Genomic DNA, 25,546 nt, shown 5'->3' with positions numbered 1-25,546 from the left:
TCTCTGAAGGGGAGGAAATCCCCTTCTCTTTCATAACCGTCTTTTACTGGGGCCTTAGTACATACCAGGCATTATGCTGAGTGATTAGTCACATGTATCTCATCTCAAGTACTCAAGATGGTAACTCAATGAACGATCATCATTCACATTTTACAGATGAGGAAACTGAGGCCTAGGGAGAGCCTCAGGCAGGTTAAACAACTTGCTCAAAGTCTCACAGCTTGTAGGTCGTGAAACAGAAGTACCAACCTAAGCTGCCCAATTCCTCAGGCCTGTCCTCTTCACCACTACCAGACTGTCCAACCCCTGTAAGTCCTAATTGCATCACCAAAAAGGACTTCAGCCTTGGACAATTCCCAAATGTGCTACTGGCTCCTTAGGCTTTTGGGCAAAAGATACCTATTCCCAGGAGATGCGGGCAAAGGCAATAATTGAGCACTGCTTCTGAAAACGTCCTAAAGCCCTGTCAGCTGAGAGTATAGGGACAACCACGGTTGAGAATGCTGTCTACTCCAGTGTTGCAAAAGTCAACTTTTAACAAGCAGAGAGAATTTGAGTTTTTTTTTTTTTTTTTTTTTTTTTTTAGCATTTTATTAAGGTTCTTTGGTTGCAGGTAACAGAAACTAAGGCCAACCATGCTCACCAAAAGGGGAAAAAAAAGGCAGGGCCATCTATCAACAGGATTCAGGGCATCTCCTAAGAAGATGTCAAAAGGTGGGGGCACAGGAAGGATATGACCCAGCGCTGCTCTAGGGACTTCAGCTCTGTAGCTCCACTATGCGCCTGGCTGAGCCTCCAATGTGTCTTTCAGTTAGAAATTCTTCAATAAGAGAGTCCTGTGGGTCAAGCTGGAGTCAGCTACCTACCAGTCCAGTCCACTATAGGCAAGGGCTGCCCCCAGGGACCCAACTCTGAAGTACAGTGTGAAAATTCCTAGAAGGATCAGGCCAGATAACCCCAAGAAATGCCTAACACAGGAGCTTCATGGGTTTTCAAAAATGTACTTGTATAGAGATTATGCTCTGCATAAGCTCTTTCTCCTATTAGAATGGTCTTTGCCAGGTTTCTCCAAGTTTCTGTGTTCCTTTCATTTCTCTTCAAAGGGTCACATTCTAACCTTTGCTTTCTTTGAGACAGCGTTTCGCTCTTGTTACCCAGGCTGGAGTGTAATGGTGCGATATCGGCTCACCGCAACCTCCGCCTCCTGGGTTCAGGCAATTCTCCTGCCTCAGCCTCCTGAGTAGCTGGGATTACAGGCACGCGCCACCATGCCCAGCTAATTTTTTTGTATTTTTAGTAGAGACGGGGTTTCACCATGTTGACCAGGATGGTCTCGATCTCTTGACCTTGTGATCCGCCCGTCTCGGCCTCCCAAAGTGCTGGGATTATAGGCGTGAGCCACCGCGCCCGGCCCATCTAACCTTTGCTTTCTTAGTGACTGGTGCAATCCAAGTGGCCCAGAGGATCGACCGAGATGCAGGTGAATTGCGACAGCATCCCACCATTTCCCTGGAAGTTCTGGTGAAGGACAGACCACATGGGGGTCAGGAGAATCGCATCCAGATAACCTTCACTGTGGAAGACATCAACGACAATCCTGCCACATGCCAAAGGTTCACCTTCAGGTATGCACACGTTGAAACTTGTGCTGGGTGTTCCACCTCTGGCGGCCTTCCACCCTTTGGCTTCTCTGGTATATTCTCAGGAGGACCTGAAGAATCGTAGGCATTTGGAGAAAGAGCTCACTAGACTAAATCGATGTGAACTGTTTGCTTCTGTCCGCAGGTTTCCTTGGCATCATCCTTTCCCCTTCCCTCTCTTTCATTTTCCTCCTTCTTCTTCATCATCTCCTTTGTTCACTTTCTTACCCTTAAGAATTGGTTTTTATTTTGCTCCCCTCTATCTCCTGCTCATCTCTGTGGGTGAAAAGGGCCACAGGGACTTGTTAGGCCCTCTCTGGACTGTGCCTGCTCTTTATTTATTGCCACGGGTGGCAAGATGGGGCTGTTAGTTAGCAGTTATAATAGATGCTTGAGCCTTAGGATCAGTAAGTAGGAACTCCCAGAGAAACACACCACCAGCCAGATGAATAAATCAAACCAAGTGCTTATGTAAAACCAAACAAAGCATCGAATTCGCCTTACATGACTTAATTGAATATAAACACAAGGCATCTGAAAGGGAAAAAAAAAATGCAGATACAAGTGGGTTACAAGTGATTTTGTGTATTTTGACTCATTCTTTTTGCTATTATTTTAAAATACAGTCCCTTGTGATTCTGGGTTAATATGCTTTTTTTTTTTTTTTTTTTTTTTTTTTTTTTTTTTTTTTTTTGAGACGGAGTTTCGCTCTTGTTACCCAGGCTGGAGTGCAATGGCGTGATCTCGGCTCACCGCAACCTCCGCCTCCTGGGTTCAGGCAATTCTCCTGCCTCAGCCTCCCGAGTAGCTGGGATTACAGGCACACGCCACCATGCCCAGCTAACTTTTTGTATTTTTAGTAGAGACGGGGTTTTACCTTGTTGACCAGGACGGTCTCGATCTCTTGACCTTGTGATCCACCCGCCTCGGCCTCCCAAAGTGCTGGGATTACAGGTTTGAGCCACTGCGCCCGGCTAATATGCTTTTTGAAAACAAGATCGTCTTTCTACTGTTCTGTCAAATAGCCACATGATGAGTACTTTCCCACGTTAGCCTCCTCTCTGAGGTTTTGTCCCAGCCAGTCTCTGGTCTCTTGAGAGGCTGAAGAGGGCTCTTTGGGAGGAACTGGGGCTGTGGGAAGCAACTCCACAGTAGCCCTTGCTAAGAGATGGCCCTGCATCTGGAGCAAGGCTGAAGACCAGGGTGGGTCTCAGGTCCAGAGGTCCCCATGGGGAGAGTCTCCTGAGCTTATCTTTGACTGGCTTTCTAAGTTTTCTCCAGGTGACTCCGAACATAAACCCAATACATGCAGAGGACAAAGGATCCCAGACGAGGATTGCGTAGGAGGAACAGTAGAAACAGAAATTCCTTTGTTTTACTCATGGATGTCTCCTTGTCCCAAATGCCACGCCCAGCATAATGCTACAGGATCCATGTGGCCTCGAGTCTGATAGCGAAATGATTAAACTCTGTTCTAGACACACCCCTGACTTGTCCCTTCAGATCCAGTCTCCACCCTGCTCTGTGCTCCAAGATGCTGACCTGGATGGATACTGTATTAGTCCATTTTCACGCTGCTGATAGAGACATACCTAATACAGGGCAATTTACGAAAGAGAGAGGTTTAATCGGACTTATAGTCCCATATGGCTGGGGAAGCCTCACAATCATGACAGAAGACAAAGAGAAGCAAGTCATGTCTTACATAGATGGCAGCAGGCAAAGAGAAAGAGCTTGCCTAGGGATGCCCCCCATAAAGCTATCAGATCTCGTGAGACTTATTCATGATCACGAGAACAGCACAGGAAACACTTGCCCTCATGATTCAATTACCTGCCACCAGGTCCCTCCTACAACATGTAGGAATTCAAGGTGAGACTTTGGTGGAGACACAGCCAAACCATATCAACCTGACCCAGTCCTTCCCAAAGCTCATGTTCTCACATTTCAAAGCCAATCATGTCTTCCCAGCAGTCACCCAAAGTCTTAACTAATCTCAGCATTAACTCAAAAGTCCACAGTCCAAAGTCTCATCAGAGACAAGGCAAGTCCCTTTTGCCTATGAGCCTGTAAAATCAAAAGCAAGTCAGTTACTTTCTACATACAATGGGGGTGTAGGCTTTGGGTAAATGCAGCTGTTCCAAGTGGGAGAAATTGGCGAAAATGAAGGGGCTACAGGCCCCATGCAAATCTGAAATCTAGCAGGGAGTCCAATCTTAAAGCTCCAAAACGATCTCCTTTGACTGCATGTCTCACATCCAGGTCATGCTAAGGCAAGACGTGGGTTCCCGTGGTCTTGGGGAGCTCCGCCCCTGCAGCTTTGCAGGGTACAGCTTTTCTCCCAGCTGCTTTCATGAGCTAGCATTGAGTGTCTGTGGTTTTTCCAGGTGCATGGCGCAAGCTGTCAGTGGACTTACCATTCTGGTGTCTGGAGGACGGTGGCCCTCTTCTCACAGCTCCGCTAGGTAGTGCCTCAGTAGGGACTCTGTGTGGGGACTCCAACCCCACACTTCCCTCTGCACTACCCGAACAGAGGTTCTCCGTGAGGACCACCCACCCCACCCCTCTCCACTGCAACAAACTTCTGTCTGGGCATCCAGGCATTTCCGTACATCCTCTTCTATACAGAGGTTCCCAAACCTCAAGTCTTGACTTCTGCGCAGTCTCGACACCATGCGGAAGCTGGCAGAGTGTTGCTTCTACCCTCTGAAGCAACAGCCTGAGCTATACGTTGGCCCCTTTTAGTCACTCATGGCTAGCGGGTGGAGGGCACCAAGTCCCTAAACTGCACATTTTCCTGTCTTCTTCTGTACACAACAGAGGGACCCTGGGCCGAGGTCATAAAATCATTTTTTACCCCTAAACCTCTGTGCCTGTGATGGGAGAGGCTGCCACAGAGGTCTCTGACATGCCCTGGAGACATCCTCCCCGTTGCCTTGGTGATTAACATTCAGCTCATTGTTACTTATGCAAATTTATGTAGCTGGCTTGAATTTCTCCTCAGAAAGTGTGATTTTCCTTTCTATTGCATTGTCTGGCTGCAAAATTTCCAACCTTTTAAACTCTGCTTCCTTTATAAAACTGAATGCCTTTAATAGCACCCAAGTCACCTCATGAATGCTTTGCTGCTTAGAAATTTCTTCCACCAGATACCCTAAATCATCTCTCTCAAGTTCTGAGTTCCACAAATCTCTAGGGCAGTCTAAATGCCACCGGTCTCTTTGCTAAAACATAACAAGGGTCACCTTTGTTCCAGTCCCAACAAGTTCCTCATCTCCATCTGAGACCACCACAGCCTAGATTTGATTGTTCATATCATTATCAGCATTTTTGTCAAAGTCATTCAACATGTCTCTAGGGAGTTCTAAACTTTCCCATATTTTCTTGTCTTCTTCTGAGCCCTCCAAACTGTTCCAATCCCTGCCTGCTACCCATTTCTAAAGTCACATCTACATTTTCAGGTATCTACAGCAGTGCTCCTCTCTACTGGTACCAATTTACTGGATTAGTCTGTTTTCATACCACTAATACAGACATACCTGAGACTGGGCAATGTGCAAAAGAAAGAGATTTAATGGACTTACAGTTCCACATGGCTGGGGAAGCTTCATAATCATGGCAGAAGGCAAGGAGGAGCAAGTCATGTCTTACATAGATGGCAGCAGGCAAAGAGAGAGAGAGCTTGTGCAGGGAAACTCCCCCTTATGAAGCCATCAGATCTGGTGAGTCTTACTATCATGAAAACAGCATAAGAAAGACTTGCCCCCATGATTCAGTTTCCTCCCACTGGGTCCCTTTTATAATATGTGGGAATTCAAGTTAAGACTTGGGTGGGGACACAGCCAAACGGTATCAGACACCAACCAGTTCCCTTGCCTTCCAGCTTCTGGTTGGCCAATGGGGAATCCTGGAAGGGGGAAAGGGTAGGGCCAAGCTCTCTCCTTGTGAGCTGGATGTACTCCTCCCTGCCTGAAGGTCTCCATTCACATAGGCAGCTCTCTGTCCCTGGCGGCAGGACCTGTTCCCTCCACTGGTTCCCCTGGGCCTAGAGGTGGTAAGCGTGCTTCACTCTTGAGCTCTGAGATATTGCATTGTCCCTTGGGATTTCCATATACCTGTGAGTGAGCATCTTCTTCTTAGTCCCTTTATTGACCCCTCCTAGAATGATCCTAATTCACCAGCTGCTTCCTGCTGACACCCCGATAATGTCAGTCACAATTTTGAGCATGTGCTACGTTCCTAGCCCAACTGAGCCCTACAGTCCATTAGATGGGTGGGGACAGCTGCATGGGTAGTTAGGATTGTAACTTCCACACCTTTACATACATAAATTGAACCCACCCTCTGCTGAGAGATGTCTGGACCCTGGGGATGGAGTAGAGATGATTTGTAGCATCACACTTACGCGTTCTTTGGCATTTTAAATCTATGCTAGCACTCTTGGGCAGTTCCTGTACATCCTGGGAAGCTCCTGCCCTCTTCCACTTTCCTGCTCCTCCTTGTTCTTCTGCCCTAAGAGGTAGGGGGTAAAGATTAAGAAGTGAGAATGCTTGGAGAGGGGTGCACTGTCTCAAACCTTCCTTGCCCACTTTCTCCCTTCAGTGCATATCTGCTGAGTGTGTATTTGGCTTCCTGCAGTCCAGAGTCCCCTGGGGTATGGAAAGACACAGTTTGCAGACTGTGTTCCATATTAGCTGGCGAAACCACAGTTGGAATATCCTAGACCGTCCAGGCAAGCCCAGAGTCCCGCTTTCGATAATCTTCCCTCCGATTAGCCCTGAAGGCCAATGTGAAATCTGTAACTGGACTAATTGCATTTATTACTGAAGACAATCTAACCAGGGCTGAAGTCCCTTCTCTGGGCTCTTCTAGCGGGAGGAATTCTCAACCACACTGTGAATGCCAATTTGTGAGGCAGGGCAACAAAAGGGACCCTTCCTCTGCAGTCCCAGGGGCGAGGTCTAAAAGCCCATCCCCGCATCCCAAGTCTGCATAAGGACGGGTGCAGAGAGGCCCCAACCTGCAGCACCCCCCATCCTCCCAGCCTCATACCTTCTCCAGTCCTGCTACGTCAAAGCAAGCACACAGGCAGGTCAAAACAGAACAAAGCGACAATAGCAGTGGTGCTGCCACGGGATCTGACACTTGTTCCTGAATGTTTGTTCCTTCCTCGTAGGCTGTGGGCGTGGCCCTGCTGGGGAGTGAGAGCAGGTGGCAGAGCGGGTGGGGTCCGCGCAGCTGCTGGAGGTCGCGTGCCATACTCCCGCGGTGGAGAGGGCGGCAGCGAGGAGGCGGGCGCCCCCTGCTGCCCGTGCGGGCCCCTGCAGGCTCCCAGCCCTTGGCGCCGAGGCCCCAGCGCCTTTCCCAGGCTGATGATGAATGAGCCCCAGAGCCCCACCGAGGCATCCGAGGCACGGTGACAGCCTCCTTTCTGGTTGTAAATTGTTAGGCGCTTCGCTGAAGGTGCTTCGCAAGCTGTTTGTGAGCAAGAGGTAGAGCAGTCTGGCTGATTCGGAATGGGCTGGACACAGTCACCTTTGCGTGGGGAGAGAAACATGGTCTGCTGGCTGGGAAGAGGGCAGCCTGCTTTTGGGGCAGGGATTGCTGAATGAGGGGAGTTGGCTTTCCAAGTTAGGCGTATAGGGGAAAAAACACCAAGTGTCAGCGAAGAATGAGAGAAAAGGCCAAGCAACCCTGGGGGGGCCAAGTGAAGGGTTGGAGTTCCTGAAATGCCTGGCTTCAGAACCTTGGATTCTTTAAATGATGCAATCTTCTGGCTTCTGCAGAGCTGAAATCAAGGCTTAGATCCCCAAACCATCTGTGAACCTGGATACTTATCAATGGAAGTTCAAGTTTACAGGGACACTTAGACTGCCGAGGATACATACAGTGTATGTCTGCATACATCCGCTTTCCTGGACGGGCCGGGAAACTGCTTGTAGCGACTCTTCCCCTGTGCGGTGGCGACAAGAATACAAACCTCTCTGAAATGAGGAAATTAGAGATAGTGTTTTTAAAGTGCTTGGTATGACACAGCATGAAGCCGATGTTTAGTAAGTTGGGATCTATGCTAAGTCCCTATGAATGCAACCACATTGCGCAATCAAGACAGGAATGCTGACTCCAATCCTGCTGAAATTCAGAGGTGATCTTTGCCAATGAGGCATCGTGGAGACTCCATCATGCCTGTTTTCACTCCAGCCAGCAAACCTGTTATCCTCAGTGGCCCGTGACCATCCTTGCTGTCAGACTTTGCGCCGTCTGCACTGAGCCCAGAGCCTATTTTATCTGCCATGAAAGGAGGATGTGGAACATAGAAGGGGGCAGAGTTTGGTTGCAGGAAGAAGTGTGTGCTCCAAGAACCAGATGCTAAGATGGGATTAAATGTGTAAGGCTATTATTAGGGGAGATGCCTGTGGCAGACAATGGGGAGAGAGATGGACAAGACGGGGCACGTCATCAGATCATGATGCAAGGCTGACCTGGGTGAAAGAAAAGAGGGAGGGAAGGTAGATGGACATGTTCTAGGCTGCCATGCCATCTAAAGAGTGTTCAGCTAGGCCACTGGGGGTCCCGGAGCCAGTGTCAGCTGACATAGGACAGGAATAAACCTTAGTCTCTTTGCCATGACCAGTTGTTGGTACGTGGCCTCACCGCACAGAGGTGGATTTCAGAGCCCAGCAGCTGAAGCCGATGGTCAGTTATGTGCTCGTGGTTGGAGGTCTATCCAGGTACCCTCTCATGACAGCCACGAGATATTTTTGTAAGAAATTCTACCAAGGCAAAATATGATTGAGATAGGTAGCCAAAACAAACAAAAAAGAAAAAAAAAACCAAAAATTCCTCCCCGCCTGCTCTGTATGCATGCTCCTTTGCAATGTGAATTTGCTATTCCCGGCAAGAGTTGGGTCTTGGTGGGCGTGGGGCCTCACACCTGTAATCCCAGCCCTTTGGGTGGCTGAGGCGGGTGGATCGCCTGAGATCAGGAGTCGAGACCAGCCTGACCAACATGGAGAAAACCCATTTCTACCAAAAATTTAAAATTAGCCGGGTGTGGTGGCAAATGCCTGTAATCCCAGCTACTGAGTCTGAGGCAGAAGAGTCACTTGAACACAGGAGGCGGAGGTTGTGGTGAGCTGAAATCCCACCATTGTACTCCAGCCTGGCCAGCAACAGCAAAACTCCGTCTCAAAAGAAGAGATGGTTCTCCTTGAATCTGAGCTTGACCACCTGAATTGCTTTCACCTCTGGAGCATTCACAAACGTGGAACAACAGAGGCTGGAAAAATGCATGTGCATTGGAACTTGCCCTCTCTTGTTACTTTTGGAAGCCAGAGACCTCCGTGCAATGAGCCTAAACTGGCCTTCTAGAAGACAAGAACAACAAGAAGCATACACCAAGCACCTCCCCACCACCAGGCATGTGAGTGAGTCCATCCTAGACCATCAAGCCCCCAGCCAAGCTGTCAGTGATCACAGAGACCAGCTGAGCTAAACTCAAACCAGAAGGACTGTGGGAAAACCCACAGTACCGTGAGAAATAATAAATGCTTGTTGTTTTAATTCCCTCAGCTTGGGGATGGTGTGTTCTGTAGTAAAAACTAATTGATATAATTTATGCCCATTTTATAGATGAAGAAACTGAAACGTGGAGACATGAGAAAGGCCTTCAATGACCTGAAACCTCAAGGTGTTCATTGGTCTTTCTCAGAACCTCCCACGAAAGCTGGGCTTCATTCGAAGGCTCGAAGTTTGGGGGTAGCTTTACTCATTTGTGTTATTTGCCTAAACCCTGAAGTCTACTGAGATTGAGACACCCAAATTTGATCATTTAATAAACCTCTTCTGAATGAATAATAGAAAGGTGTCAGGAGGCCCTTCTAGGCCATTGAAGCCACTAGAACACAAGTCAAGGAATTCTCAATCTTAAGCATGGGAGACAAGGGGTACAGGGATTTGCCCTAGCCTAATTAGAAACTCCTTCAGGCAGGAGGTAAAATTTGTATTTTTCTAATATTCTTCTTCATGACTGTGCTAGTCTTATATGTCTATTTTTCGTTCACTCAACCAATATGTATTGAGTGTGCCAAGAAAAATGCGAAGATCCTTGCCCTCATAGAGTTTACTTTCTAGGAAAGAAATAGACAATCAACAGAATGGTGTATCAGATGATGATGTGTGTTAAGAATTAAAAATAAGGCCGGGCGCGGTGGCTCAAGCCTGTAATCCCAGCACTTTGGGAGGCCGAGGCGGCTGGATCACGAGGTCGAGAGATCGAGACCATCCTGGTCAACATGGTGAAACCCCGTCTCTACTAAAAATACAAAAAATTAGCTGGGCATGGTGGCACGTGCCTGTAATCCCAGCTACTCAGGAGGCCGAGGCAGGAGAATTGCCTGAACCCAGGAGACGGAGGTTGCGGTGAGCCGAGATCGCGCCATTGCACTCCAGCCTGGGTAACAAGAGCGAAACTCTGTCTCAAAAAAAAAAAAAAAAAAAAAGAATTAAAAATAAAGAGGGGAACAGGAAAGGAGGCACCAGCCAGGGACCACTGCCATTCTAGATAGGGTAGCCTCCCTGATAAGGTGACAGTTGATTAGACAGACGAAAGAAAGTGGAAGGGGGAGCCACTTGGGTATTTGTGGGGAGAGGGTTCCACAGCGAGTGCAGTGACGCTGAAGCCAGAGCCTCTTGAAGAGTTCAGGGAGCACTAGGAGGCCAGAGTGGCCGGAGGAGAGTGAACACGGAGAACTAGTGAGTGATGTTCAGAGAGGAAAAGGTGGGCATGTCACCAAGGGTTCTGATCAAAGGTGGGACTTCATGTGAAAGGAGGAGCCGTTTGGGACTTAGGAGCAGAGGAGTGACGTGATCTGACGCTATGTTAACAGGATCCCTCTGGCTGCTGTGTTTAGCCCAAAAGGCAGCAAGGGCACAATCAGAGAGACCAGTTAGGAGGTGACTGCCATGACCACGGACTGACTTTGAATTGCAGTGAAAGCAGAGAGGTCTAGCCCAGGACCCATGTGAGAAGAAACAATCACCATTCGTTGGGAGAAACACTGAATTGTGTCTTTTCACCAGCATTATGGTGCCGGAAAGAACAGCCAACGGGACGTTGCTTCTTGACCTGAACAATTTCTGCTTTGATGATGACAGCAAGGCACCCAACAACAGATTCAACTTCAGCACGCCATCTGGAGTGGGGGACGGCGGCAGATTTTCACAGGATCCAGCTGGCTCTGGGAAAATCGTGGTCAGTTAATGGTTGTTGCATCATTAAAAGGGCATCGGGATTTGGTCCAACATACATCATGCTTTTGCTGCCCCATAGAGAGAAATTTCCAAGGTAACCCCCTCTCAGAGTGACTGTAACTGACGGGCTTAATAGTGAGTCTGTGTTCTCCATTCGCTCTTTATTCTACCCCGTTCCGGGAATCGCTGGTTACACGTAGTTGTGCCCGGCCTGCTAAGGACTGGATTCTTTCTCGGGTAGCACGCAGTGTGTGTGCCTGCTTAGTGTGCCTTCACAGACACGTCCCTGCCCTCGGTGCTCAGGCACTTTTCTTTATGTGAGTGCTCATTCCTGGCCCATAGAGGTGTGAGGTGAGAGAAAGCAGGGCCGGGCCTTGAGCGGGTCCAGATAAATTCCACACTGTAGAACCACTGGAGACCAGAGGAGAGGGAGCCAGCGAGGATGGATAGGGAGTCCCCTCACTGGCAACTCCAAGGGACAAACGCCGCGTTGGAAGAAGGATGGGCATGAGAAGTGGGTCCCAATGAGCTGAGTTAGACCTTTCCTTCAGAGCTTCTGCTGGAGGCTGGTGTGGAAGAAGAGAGAAATGGAAGGGCTGGGAAAGCGGCCGCCTGCCACCCTCCCCTCACGGTCCTTCTTCTCCGCCTCACACCCCAAACCCTTCTTCAGTCCCCAAGAACATCTCACCCACTTTATTCATCGTACCATCTTAAGAATCATTTCTGGTTTTTTTGTTGTTGTTGTTTAGGGAATTAATACATGTTCTGTAGAAATTAATATATGAAACTGTAGAAAATGTGAAAGCACAGAAAAGCATCACCATTTCCTGCTAACCAGTGCTAATAGTTTAGTACAATTCCCTCTTGTCTTTTTTCTGTAGATATAGTTTATGTGTATTTTCTACCTATATGCATAAGTATTTTTTATTTTTATTTTTTTAAGAGACGACATCTCACTCTGTCACCCAGGCCGGAAGTGCAGTGTGGCAATCATAGCTCACCAGAGCCTCAAACTCCTAGACTCAAGTGATCCTCACATGTCTGCCTCCCTAGCAGGTGGTACTACAGGAGTGCACCACCATGCCTGGCTAATTTTTTAGTTCTTTGTGGAGATGGGGTCTTGCTATATTGCCCAAGCTGGTCTCAAACTCCTGGTCTCAGGCAGTCCTTCCACCTCAGCCTCTCCAAGTGCTGGGATTATAGGCGTGAGCTACCGTGCCCAGCCGGCATAAGTATTTTAAATACAGTCGTGCTCCCTTACCCACAGGGGATATGTTCCAAGACCGCTAGTGGATGCTTGAAACCACAGACAGTACTAGACCCCACATACACTATGTTTTTTCCTTATATACATGGATACCTATAGTAAGCTTAATTTATAAATTAGGTACAGTAAGCATTCACAATAATAACAAACAATAAAATAGAAAAATTATAACAAAATGCTATCACAAAAATTATGTGGCATGCATGTTGGTGCACCCCCACAGTCCCAGCTGCTTGGGAGGCTGAGATGGGAGGATCCCTTGAGGCCACAAGTTTGAGGCTGCAGTGAGCTATGATTACACCTGTGAATGGCCACTGCACACCAGCCTGGGCAATGAAGGGGACTTCTATCTCTAAAGAAGAATAACGAAAACCAGTTATGTGGATGTGTTTCTCTCTCTCAAAATATCTTATAGTACTGTACTCACTCTTTTCAGACTGCGGTTGACTGTAAGTAACTGAAACTGTCAAAAGCAAAACCACGGATAGTTAGGAGGGACTGCTATGATGAAACAGCCCTGCATATAAGATTCAACTCTGTGCTTTTCTTCAATGAAGCTGAAGTTGTGATCCTGTGCTGCTGAGCACTAGTGCTTAATGAACATATTTGAACATCGATTCTCTCTCCTGGTTAATTATTTCAGCAAGTTCGCTAGCAGTGAGCAAACGTATGGTCGTAACTTTTTAAGGCTCCTCACTTTTATGGGCAAAGTGTTTTCCAAAAGTGTTTTGCCAGTTTACATATCCAGTAGCAACACATGAAAATGTCTCTCTCAGTCCAATAAATAGGATGTTTAATCTGTATAATCTACTATCTCTGTTTTAATCTAGCTGATTGGTGATCTAGATTATGAAAATCCAAGTAATCTAGCAGCCGGCAATAAATACATGGTGATAATCCAGGTGCAGGATGTGGGGGCCCCTTACTATAAAAGCAAGTATCATTTTGTTTTATTTCATGAGTGTCTTTCTTATCAATTTCTTATCAATGACTAAACTCTGCTGGGTAATACTAGGTATTGTACTAGGTCCCCCGTCTCACTAGTACTGCTCTCACCCAGGGACTGAATTACAACACTTAAGGCTCTTTGAAGGGTCTCTCTACCTTCAGTCTCACCACTTTCCAATGCATCCTCCAGATTTCTGTCGATGATTTTTCAGAAAATGCAAATGTCATCATATTACTTCCTTGGTTAAAGCCTTTGAGCATCTCCGGTAGCTGTCAAGTTCAAGTTCCACCACTTGGGCCTGGCATACAAGAATTTCCATCATTTGTTGCCTCTTAATTCTCCAGCTTTACCTCCTGTCACTTGCCTCCAAGCCCCTTACTTTTTTTTTTTTTTTTTTTTTTGAGATGGAGACTCACTTTGTCACCTAGGCTGGAGTGCAGTGGCGCGATCTCAGCTAATCACAGACAGAACCTCTGTCTCCCAGGTTCAAGCGATTCTCCTGCCTCAGCCTCTCAAGTAGCTGGGACTACAGGCACATGCCACCACGCCCAGCTCATTTTTGTATTTTTAGTAGAGACAAGGTTTCACCATGTTGATCAGGCTGGTCTCAAACCGTTGACCTCGTGACCTGCATGCCTTGGCCTTTCAAAGTGCTGGGATTACAGGCATGAGCCACCTTGCTTGGCCCAAGCCACCATTTTTTTCCAACTGGGCAAACAACTTGAAATTTTCCTGAGTGAATTATGTGGTTTTATACCTTGGCATTTTTGCATATGCCTACAACGCCCCGCCAATCTCGCCCCTGGCCCATTTGTCTAATTCTATCCTTGTAAGGCTCAGCTTGTACTTTTTCCTGGGAGCTGCTCCTCTTCTGGGTTCTGTAGTGCCCTGTGTGCTCATGTGCTTATTAAAGGGTGACCACCCTCAGCATCTAAAAGGCAGGAGTTCCCAGAGCTTAGTCACCTGGTATCCCCTATGTGCAGAGCCTGTACACAGGAGAGTCTTTAAGGATGTTGAATAAACAAATGGATGAGCATGAACTTGTGATTAAATGTGTTTCTATTTCCCTTTTTAGATAACATCTACGTTTATATCCTAACAAGCCCGGAAAATGAGTTTCCTCTCATTTTTGATAGGCCATCCTACGTATTTTCTGTGTCAGAAAGAAGACCGGGTAAGTCACAGAGTCACAGACCACAGTGCTCTTGATGGACTCTGTCCAAAGGTGTGTTCTTTGGGGTGGAAAGCTCCCTTCTGGAGGCCTCGTGTGCTGTTTTGCACAGTGATTCACAGCTGATTAGTATTTATTGCACCTCTTATTTCTTTTAAATTTTCCTTGCTGCTGAGGAGCCCTTCAGGTGAAACTTGGACTTTTGAAATCTGTTGATGAAACCGCCTTTCTCGGAAGCCTCTGATTGCTTCCTCATCTGTTTGCCCAATTCCGCTAATACTCCCTTCCCGAAGCTTAAGTTTTCTCTTGGTCTCCACTGTGAGTTTTATCCAGCTCACCCAGAGAATTGAAATTTAACAACAGAGAAAACATTTCCCATTTCTGGGAAATTTCCTTCATTTACAAACAAAATAAAGACATTTCTCTCTCCCCTGCTGGGATTCACTGGAGGCCTTCTTTTCTACGCTTTACAACACCCTGCTTTTTGCAGACTCTTCCCCCATTAAGGAAAGGACTCAGTCCCCACTTCCAGCTTCACTATCTGCCTCTCTTTTGCTCTCTCAGCTTGAAGATAATACTGTAAATGCTCTCGTGTAATAGACTCCCCACAGCCTTTCATCTTTAGATCATGGATACTTTTTCCATATTAAAAATAACAACAACAACAACAACAAATCAAACCAAAACCAGAACACTCCCTCTCAAATGATCCATTCTCTTCAGGATGGTCTCCATTTCCGGACATGAAGTTTTCAAGCAAAATGCAAAATGAAGGTCCAAAGAAAATGCTTTTAATTTCTTATACTTTATTCCGGAAATAGCAAATCAGAAAGGAACAGGCTTTCTGTGAACTCACAGATCTTACTACAGTTCTCTTTGATCACCTACTTTGGGTCACACACTTAGTGCTGGGGATCTAGAATTGAACAAGAGAAGGCTTCTGCCCTTGAGGAATGTAATTTATGGGAAGGAACTCCTATAAAACAAGCAAGCCAGAATGCTAGCAGCCCCACCAACCCTATTTGTAAAATTAGCAAAATGGTAGAGGATTTAAAAATCTATAATCTGTAATCACCAACTGCTAAATTATTTCGAAATTGTTTATTTTTATAAGAGCAATTCATGCTCATTACAGAACACTGAAACGCATGGGACTTTTAGACAACACTGCTGCAAAGAGATGTTTGTGTGAGGATGTACGTTCTTGGCACTGTTGTTTATGAGAGCAAAATGACTGGTGTCCCTGGAGTCTATATAAAGGCATAAGTTGGCGGACGAGGTGGCTCACGCCTATAATCCTAGCACTTTGGGAGGCCGAGGCGGGTGGATCACTGGAGGTCAGGAGTTCGAAACCAACCTGGCTGATATGGTGAAACTCCAACTCTGCTAAAAATCCAAAAAGATTAGCTGGGTGTGGTGTCAGGCACCTGTAATCCCAGCTACTTGGGAGGCCGAGGCAGGATAATGGGTTGAAACCAGGAGGTGGAGGTTGCAGTGAGCTGAGATCGCACCACTGAGCTGCAGCCTGGGAGAAAGAGTAAGTGAGACTCCATTTCAAAAAAAAAAAGGGAGGGGCATAAATTGTCTAGTACACCTCACAGGGCTGCTTGGATCATAGGGTCAGTTACCTGGTGGGTGCTGGTTAGCATTCTTTCAATTGAGTAGAATTGAAGATATAAAACAGAGTTTGGACAGCAAGGAGGCCTCCAAAAGTCCTTCTGCCCATGGCAGTGAGGACATCTGTTCCTGGATCATCCTTCCCTACCCGCTAAAAGCAGAACTTACTGCAGTTACTTTATTCCTCCAGCCAGAACCCGAGTGGGACAGGTGCGGGCCACTGATAAAGACCTCCCCCAGAGCAGCCTCGTGTACTCCATCTCCACCGGAGGGGCCAGCCTCCAGTACCCGAACGTATTTTGGATTAATCCCAAGACAGGAGAACTCCAGCTGGTAACTAAAGTGGACTACGAAACAACCCCCGTGTATATTCTCAGAATCCAGGCCACCAACAGCGAGGACACAAGCTCCGTCACTGTGAGTAGGGCTGCTTGGTATAGCCCCACTAACCCAATTGGTTGACCTCCGGTCTCTCTGGCACCCCCAGAGTGTGGATGCGACAGTGAGGAAAATTCCCAGGGAACATCCTGTGAAGGTGGTCGGAAACAAACAAAGGTGCCCTGGGAAATAACGATCCACGTTTTTCTTTTCTTTTTTTTTTTTTTTTTTTGAGACAGAGTCTCGCTCTGTTGCCCAGGCTGGAGTACGGTGGTGTAATCTTGGCCCATTGCAACTTCTCCCTCCTGGGCTGGGTTTAAGTGATTCTTCTGCCTCAGGCTCCCAAGTAGCTGGGATTACAAGTGTTGGCCACCTTGCCCAGTTAATTTTTGTAGTTTTAGTAGAGATGGGTTTCACCATGTTGGCCAGGCTGGTCTCGAACTCCTGACCTCAAGTAAGCTACCTGCCTCGGTCTCTCAAAGTGCTAGGATTTATAGGCATGAACCACTGTGCCCAACCCCACATATTTTTGAGGCCTAAGTTTGTGGGTAACAGAAAAAAATACTGAAATTGGTGGCCAGATACTGGAATATCTGGTTGACCCATAAAGCCACTTTGTGGGACGAAGTTCCTCTTGTGGTCCTTTAAATCCCACTTTGCCTTCACTGAATGATGGTGATGAAATTTGCACTGCCCAGACGCTGAGTGTGATTTTGGAGTTATGTGTTTCCTCCCCAGGAGCAGTTATGCCGTGTTCCTACCCTGCCCCCACACACAGCAGATGGGGTAGATCTTAAAACCGTTGCTGAGCTAGCTGCTTCCCAACCTTTGATGCTGAGACTCTTGTTATATGCAGACTTGGAGTCAGTGCGTCAGGGGCCTGAGATTCTGCATTTCTGCCATGCTTCCAACTGGGGCAGTGCTGCTGGTTCCCTGCCACACCTCGAGTTGCAAGAGTCTAATAGGTCCGTGTTGTCAGTGGTTTGGATGATCCGAGGGCAACATGACAGCCACAAAGACCAAACTATTCCCTGGTCCTTCCCATTAGTAAAGTAAAAAAGCATGAAGGCAAAATGAACTCTCAGCACCAGGCAGCCATTGACAAAGATTGGTTCAGAGTCAGGAGACCGAGTTCATTTCTCAGCTTTGATCCCAATTTTCTGAGGGAGTCTGAGCAATGCTTATCTCTGTGTCCCTATTTCTCCATCTCTTAAATGAAGAGTCACCCGATAACCCAATGCCTGAACAGTCTGGCTCCTCCAATGGCTTGCTCTGAATTAATGGGATGATGCTTTTAATGATGTGCAAGAGTTGGCATTGCTACCCAAGGAAAGTTGGAGATAATTGCAGGGTTTGTTAGGCTGGTTTTATTTTTATTTATTTTTTTTTTTTGAGAAAAATGAATGGACTTCACTTTGGGAGCTAAGTAGAGTGAACATTTCAATTTATTCCCAGGCTCAGAAATAGCTGAAATCCCAAATTTCAGAGGTAGCATGAATATGACTCAAAATTCCTAAGCTTTTAAAAAAGGGTGGTGAACTCAATGACCACGCAAGTCCCTTTCGGGGCTGACATTGTACGACTCTGTGCTGGCCGGCATCCCAGGCCATATTCCCATTCGCCAGGCATAAAAGACAGCTACGAAAGAGAATAGAATGGCCCCTGCTTGTGGCAGGTTAGCCCTAGGGCTTAGTACAGTGCTAACAGCCGAGGTTACAGATGAGATCCCAGTTTAACCAGGCCTGCTTGTTCTGTCCCAGTGGGTCTTAGCCCTGGCTGCATGTTGGAATCAGCTGGGGAACATACATGAAGGCCCTGGGCCCCATCCTCCAGAGAGTCCGATCTATTTAATCTGAAGTGGGCCCAAGCAAGCAGAGCCAGGCTTGAGAACCATTTCTGTGTATGCCGGAGTTAAAGAACTTCCATTTACAGGCCAGGCGCGGTGGCTCACACCTGTAATCCTAGCACTTTGGGAGGCCCAGGGGGTTTGGATCACGAGGTCAGGTGTTCGAGACCAGCCTTGCTAACATCGTGAAACCCCATCTCTACTAAAAATACAAAAAAAATTAATCAGGCATGGTGGCGGGCACCCATAATCCCAGCTACTCGGGAGGCAGAGGTTGCAGTGAGCTGAGATTTTACCATAGCACCACTCCAGCCCGGGCGTGACAGTACGAGACTCTGTCTCAAAAAAAAAACAAAAAACAAAAAAAAAAACAACAAAAAAAAACAACTTCCAATTCACAAGCAGCAGTAGGCAAGGAAGCCCATGGAGTCACCGTAAACTCGCACCTTCCTGGAAAAACAATTCAGTATCATCTGCCAGTGAGCCTATGTGTCCAGGTGCATGCGTGTGTGTGTGGAGGGCGAGGTATATGTATACATGTTCACACACACATGCACACAGTGTAGGATATAATAACATAGGATTTGGAGTAGGACAGACCTGAGTTCAAGTCCCAGCTCTGCCATTCACTAGCTGAGTGATCTTAGGTCAATTACCTAGTCTCTCTCAACCTCAATTTTCACATCCATAAAATGGGAATAATCATGTCATCTATCTCATGTGAGTTTAAATGATCTAATCTAGGAAAAGTGCGTAGCCTGAAAACTGCCTACACGCAGTAAGCACGCAACGAGTTTTAGCTGTTGAGAATGACCACCTACCTTCTTGCTGCTCTAGGTTACTGTGAACATCCTTGAAGAAAATGATGAAAAGCCAATTTGTACTCCAAACTCTTATTTCCTGGCCCTCCCAGTGGATCTGAAAGTTGGGACAAATATTCAGAATTTCAAGCTGACGTGTACTGACCTTGATTCCAGCCCCAGATCTTTCCGTTACTCCATTGATGCAGGTATAGCACTCGGTGTTGATGACCCTGGCCCTGTCTCTGAGGACCCTGAAGTTGTCCAGGGTCGGTGGGGGGGGGGGGTGGTCTGTGCTCACACACTGATCTGGGCAAAGTGGGATGGGAGTGGGGAAGGCATTATTTTTTTGAGATGGGGTCTCACTATGTTGCCCAGGCTAGTCCTGAACTCCCGGGCTCAAGTAATCCTGCTCAGCCTCCCGAGTAGCTGGGACTACCAGTGTGCATCACTGCACCCAGCGTGCTGGGGAAGTATTTGAATGAGGAAAGCAGAGATACAGAGTCTAGCGGCCCCTATGCTTCCTAGTGCTCCTCTCGGCTTCCCTTTCTCTCCTCACTCCTACAGACCCCCATACGCAACTGCCCAAAGGCCCAAGAAATGGGTGAACCCCACCCCCCGATTCCTGACTACAGTATGAGTTATAAAGCATATTAGTGTCATTAGAAAAAATTCAGTCCAACTTTTCGACCACCTCTTTTCCTGTAAGCTTGTAGTGGGGGCAGGGAATCCCAGTCCTCTCTCTGGATAATAATAGATTAAATAGATTAAGTGCGTTTTGAAATGTGTCCTCAGGAATTCTCTTCTGCTCCATTCATCTTCTCTCTTTAAAAATATACCATTGCAGGGAAAAAAGAGCACCCCTCAATGGAAATTAGACCAAAATAGCTCATCTAATGAAGTGCTGGGGCCAGAGATTTAAACCCAAACAAGCAGAACAATTCCACGTGAGAGTAAAAACCCATCCTGCTGCCTGCTGTGCCCTTGGCGGAGCAGGAACTCGAACAGTAGGAAGCCTCTCGAGCTGGCTGTGTCACAAAACCCAGGGGCAGAAACTGCCTCGAGACTGCACTTGCCGAAGATGGAAATAATCCATACCGAGAGCCCTAAGGCCTTTATGGAGCATTTTGCTGCTAAGGGAACAAAAATTGCATCATCTCCTGCTCCATTTACTGGTGTTCAGTCGGTAATGAGTCTGGAGCCAGTGGAGGAATGAGCAGGCGTGTGCTTGGGCTGACAGCCTCTCTGCCCCAGGTTCCCTGAGCTGAGAGTCATGAGCCCCAGCAGAGCTGCGTGTGTGTGTTTGGGGGTGTGATGGGGTAGGTTCAGGAAGACCTGGGGCTGCAATTCCTGCAAAGCCAGAAGGCACCTTCCTTCGGGGGACTCCAGGGACATCCATAACCAGTGTGACCCACCGGGTCCTGTGAAAAGCATGCAGTGAACTTGGTCCATGGCTAGGGATGTGACCTATTCCACCCTCTTGATGCCCACTCATTTGCCTCAGTGTGAATTACACATGTTGTTACCAAATAATTGCTGGATGATAAATCAGAAGGGGCTGCAGCAGAGTTAAAAAGTCTCTGCTTAATACTCAGCAAGATGGTACTAGGCTAAGGGTGTTGTCTTATTGTCCTTTTCTACTCAGCCTGGTTTGCAGCCACGCTGGTGGTGAGCAAGGGTTTCTTTGTACTAATGCCATCTCTGGTGTAGTTAAAGCCTATAGCATATAATTAATCCAGCTCTGGTATATCAGAGATATAGTCTACACCTGAGGTGTGGAAATTTGAGAAAATGATTGAATGCAGTTTTCTTCTAAACCTTTATTCCTTACTCTCTTTGCTTCTTTTTACCAACACCCCTGCATCAAATCTCATTAGGCAACGTCAACAATCATTTCACCTTCTCTCCCAATGCTGGCTCCAACGTCACACGCCTGCTGCTGACGTCTCGCTTTGACTATGCTGGTGGGCTTGATAAGATCTGGGACTACAAGCTACTTGTCTACATAACTGATGACAACTTGCTGTCCGGCAGGAAGAAAGCTGAGGCTCTCGTTGAGACAGGAACGGTGACCCTGAGTATTAAAGTCATTCCGCGCCCAACCACGGTCATCACCACAACCCCCAGGGTAAGGGCTTTAGGACCTGGAATCCCCAGCCATGTTCCTTTGTGTGTCACATTGATGGACTTCTTTCCCCCCTGGAGCTACGTGGGGTGGACTGAAAAGAGTTAAGATATTACGATGTTGCCGAAAATGGCAGCCGTGGGCTGGGCGGGAGTAGCTACAGGGTGGCAAAAATCTGGTGAGACTTCAGACTCATAAAACCACTCGCTTTTCCTGTTCTGGTAGAGAAGGGTGCGTGTTTGTGCAGAGACCTGTGAGAGGTCTGTGTGGCTCGTGGCACAGGAGCTGATTTTCATGGGCCTGCTGCCAGTTGCTACTTTCACAACCCCACTCTGCTTGTTCAGATGAGTCTTTGCAAGTCTATGTCCATGAAATTAGATTACTTGCTGCTGGGTGCTCTTTTCCACAGCTTTTGAAGAGTCTCACGTGCCAATCTGTGCCCTACACCCCACCTCCACTCCAAAAAACAATTCCTCCAATCTACAAATATTGATTTAATGCCTATAGTGTGCCAGTCACTTTAGCAAACAAGTCAAAAATGATCCCTGCTCTCTGGAAGATGATGGTATAGGCCAATGGTTCTCCAAGTGCCATCCCTAGACCAGCAGAATCAGCACCACTTGGAAACTGGTGGGAAATGCAAATTCTCAGGCCCACCCTAGATTATTAAAGTTATAGGTCACCCAACCATGATCATCAGCATGACCTCCAGGGGAGGATGCTGGAACCTGGAATCCCCAACTCTATCCCCTAACCTAATGGGTCAGAAACTCTGGAGGTGGGACCCAGTGAGCTGTGTTTTTAATCAGCCTTTCAGGGAATTTTGATGTGCATTAAACTTTGAGAGCCACTGATCTGGAGGGGGAGATAGATTACAAACAAGTATTCAGACTGACAAAGTAAACACAGATTGTGGGAAAGCATGGGAAGAAAATGACGAGGTGCTATCACAGAATCGGTCTGGAGAGGGAAGGGAGAGCCTGGAATCTGACAACAGGATTATCTCCCCTCCCCGCTGGAGGAACGGCTTGCTGACTCATCTGCCCCTCCCCTCCCCCTCCCCCTCCCCTCCCTCTCCCCTCCCCTCCCCTCCCCTCCTGACTCATCTGCCCCTCCCCCTCCCCTCCCCCTCCCCTCCCCCTTCTACTCCCCCTCCCCCTCCTCTCCCCCTTCTACTCCCCCTCCCCCTTCCCCTCCTCTAGAAGTTGCACCCCTGGTCAGCAGCCCTCATACCTGCAGCATGCCAGAAGGAAAGTAATCAGAACCTTAGAGAACCCCCTATGGAGGTGGCCAGCTGCTTCTCAGAGTTTATTCCAGGAGCTGGTTCATGCCTCTGTCTCCTGTGCTCGAGTCAGTAGAACCCCAGTGAATGGAGGCACCAGCAACCCTAAGGACTTCCCTTGTGGGAGGAGCTGGTAGGCTCCCCCTCAGTGAAGAGTTCCCACCTTTCTTGGGTTCAGAGCCTGACCCGATGGTGACATCTCCAATCCTGAAACCTCTGTCACTTGTTTGGTATCTGTCTCCAGCTCTAGGAAACAGATGCTGAACTTGAGGCTTCACTGTGCTGTCAGCTCACTCCTCTGGCAGTGGCAGCTTGTAGTTGAGAAAACCCTGAAAAGCATACAAGGTGTCAAGAAAAAAAAAAAAAAAAAAAAAAAAAAAAGGCTTACGTGGCTTATTCCTTCTTGGTGAGAGACAATGGCTATATTCGTCCCTGGGTTATGCCCAGATATGGCAGAAAAAAAAGGCAATGGACTTTTTTTTAGTTTTGGGGAAGGGGAAGACAGAGAATAAAATTAGGCCTGGAGTTGCTTTTCAGTTCCCTAAAATTTCTGGGTTTGATCTAATGGACGTCTGCAAAGCCTATAAATAAGGTGATGTGTTGAAGCAGCAAGAACTGAGAGCACGCAGATGTCCAATTTATACAGCAAGAACAACGAGCGGGGTAAACACTCAGCGAGGAGCGCTGAACGGCCAGATTGCTGCGGCCTCCGCTCACCCTCCCTGCTCTCTGCTGTTCAAGCCCAGGGTCACCTACCAGGTCCTGAGGAAAAACGTTTACTCTCCGTCCGCGTGGTACGTGCCTTTTGTCATCACTTTGGGCTCCATATTGCTTCTGGGTCTCCTGGTGTACCTGGTCATCCTGTTGGCCAAAGCCATCCACAGACACTGCCCCGGCAAGACTGGGAAGAACAAGAAAGCTCTGTAAGTTGCCAGTGGGCTGGGCCCTCTTCCCCACCTCCTTTAGCACACGGTTTCTGGTGATGTCTGGAGCAGGAAAGATGGAGAATCAGGATTTCTCTACCAGGCGGGTTGCCTGGAGTGAAGGCAGGCAAAGGAGCTATGGGGGAGGGATTCCAGCTCCTCGAGGTCCTGGTGCACCCTCTTTGTCACCTGCTGGGCCAGGAAACCATCCTGTTGGCTTTCCCTGGCCACCTACTCTGTCCGTGATGGGCTCTCGATGAGACGGGGGCATCAACCTTCTGATGACCTTGCCCTGGATAAAACCTTCAGAAAAGCCCTGTTGTGAATAGTGATAGAATATGCTGTGTCCTTATTTGTAGAATAGTTAAAGGATAGTATGGAATTAAAGCAAGCACGAAAAACCAATAAGGGAATTAGGCTTTTGTCTCCAATGACTCAGCGGGGTTTTTGTGTGACTAAATAATTCTTGGTGCTTTGCATGTGTTCCCAGTCTCTCGTAAGGGTTGTAAATGCAGGCCGTTGTCTCTCTTTCCAATTTTCACCTGCTCACTAATATACCCTTAGTGTGCCAATCTGTGACGTGTGTTTTACTGGCTACAAGTGAGGTCGTAGAGCCACGTGAAGAGTGCAACCAAAGAATCACAGACTTCTCCCAGAGCCAGGCCTCTTGATTCTTGGCAGCTCTTACAACTTACGGCTTAGACGGTTCTGAGCCTGAGATTGGGAGTTAGATGCGGCCTGGGCTCAAGTCTTAGCTCTACCATTTTCTTGGAATATGGCTTTGAGCCAGTCACCACCTCTGTGAGCTTGAATTTTCTTATTTGTAAACTTAATCAACTAAATGAGCAAATGCAAACAAAGCCCTCGGCTGCGTTCCTGATATAGGGTGAATGCTTCGTACATTACCCAGTCATTTTTAAAAACCTTGTTTCCTTATTCTTCACAGTTGAGTCCCAGTGAGTTCAGGATTCTAGATTCTAAGTTGAGCGCTATGCCCAAATGTCTTGAGGTGTTGGAACCTCTGAGTTCTAGGATCTCTCCATGGCAAAAAGAGGGGGTGATAAGACGTGTGCCTTCTAAAGGTATTTTAAATATTAACTATTAACTGTCAATTTAAAATCTATGGATGAAAGACTATAAAAGTACAAGGCATTAGCATAAAGATACGAATTGCATTTTGCCATATTTATTACATAAGTTTGTTGCTATTGGCAACCTTGACTTCAAGGTAAGAAATCCTCGAGCATCTGCTGAAATTAAAGAAGGCATTTTTGTTTGAACTCTATTCACAAATTGATTAAAAAAAAAAAACAGCTCTAAAAGAGTAATTGCTTGTAAGGATGGTGGTGTACTGTAATGGGATTTGGAGAGAAGTTCTTGAAGGAACTAATCCAATAGACACCAATTCTCATGTAATTTATGGCTAAATGTTAAATGTTCACCTTGAAACTGGTTCTTTTAACTTACGTTGTAAATATTGTTTTCAACATGGTTGACTTAAAAAAAAAAAAAACTAGCTAGAAAATCAGATTCAGACTCAGCCTCTCTGGAAATTAGTTGTACCATATGACAGCCAGCCTTTGTTAAGTAGCAAAGAAGAAAATTAGAGTATAGAGCTATAGAATCCAAGGTGATCATGGGAAAGGTCGTAGGGTCCAAGCCCAGCTCTTCATGTGACAGGAAACCAAAATGTAACTGCCAGCTCTCAAACCTCCCTGCTGTGAGCCAAGCCTTCTGCTTTGCTGGCTCTTGGGGAGAAAGGGATAGGGCAGGGAGACTTGCTGGGCAGTCTGACTGGGGCAGCCATGTCCTCACCAGGTGTTCTCATCAGAGACAATGTACTCCCTGAAGTTTATAAGGTGATACTTTTTAACTCATCAGCTTCCCAGAACCTCCCTAGTCCAAAGTGATGAAGCTGCTTTCTTTGAAGCAGGGATGGTGTTCGAGCCTTCTTTCTGGCCCCTATCCCTGGCCTCTCTTTCAGTCAACCCCCGTATCTCAAAGGGCAGAGTTGCCCAAAGAACCCCATGGTGTCATTTGTGCACCAGTGCAGCATACTTCCAGGTGAATTAATATCCATTCTTTTCTTCCCCCCATAGGACGAAGAAAGGAGGTATGTACACTACCCGTTTCCTTTATCTGTTGTTTTTTGCTTGCTCTGTTGTGCTACATAAAAAGACATCTGCTAGGCAGAGAATCAGGCTTCGATCACGTCTAGAGTGTTTTCGGCTGCATCTTCCATGGATGGGAGGAAACAGAAGTCTGATGCGGCTGGAGAAGGGCACAGGGCCTTGGC

The 25,546-nt window shown here is 47.3% G+C and overlaps 1 protein-coding gene across 1 annotated transcript in view; it reads left to right on the top strand.

Annotated features, from left to right (window-relative positions):
- CDHR3 (cadherin related family member 3) overlaps positions 1 to 25,546 on the top strand; it is a 71,710-nt gene that overhangs the window by 36,416 nt on the left and 9,748 nt on the right. The window contains exons 8-16 of the mRNA XM_003921108.4: positions 1,436 to 1,625; positions 10,722 to 10,893; positions 12,990 to 13,092; positions 14,184 to 14,282; positions 16,087 to 16,313; positions 18,958 to 19,129; positions 20,798 to 21,048; positions 23,069 to 23,250; positions 25,350 to 25,363. Coding sequence (XP_003921157.1) covers positions 1,436 to 1,625; positions 10,722 to 10,893; positions 12,990 to 13,092; positions 14,184 to 14,282; positions 16,087 to 16,313; positions 18,958 to 19,129; positions 20,798 to 21,048; positions 23,069 to 23,250; positions 25,350 to 25,363 — 1,410 coding nt within the window. The remainder of the gene's footprint in view (positions 1 to 1,435; positions 1,626 to 10,721; positions 10,894 to 12,989; positions 13,093 to 14,183; positions 14,283 to 16,086; positions 16,314 to 18,957; positions 19,130 to 20,797; positions 21,049 to 23,068; positions 23,251 to 25,349; positions 25,364 to 25,546) is intronic.

This window comes from Saimiri boliviensis, chromosome 10 (assembly GCF_048565385.1).
Source record: "Saimiri boliviensis isolate mSaiBol1 chromosome 10, mSaiBol1.pri, whole genome shotgun sequence".
Taxonomy (NCBI): Eukaryota; Metazoa; Chordata; class Mammalia; order Primates; family Cebidae; genus Saimiri; species Saimiri boliviensis.
The sequence above is the reverse complement of the archived record's forward strand: the minus strand, read 5'-3'. Positions and strand labels throughout refer to the sequence as shown.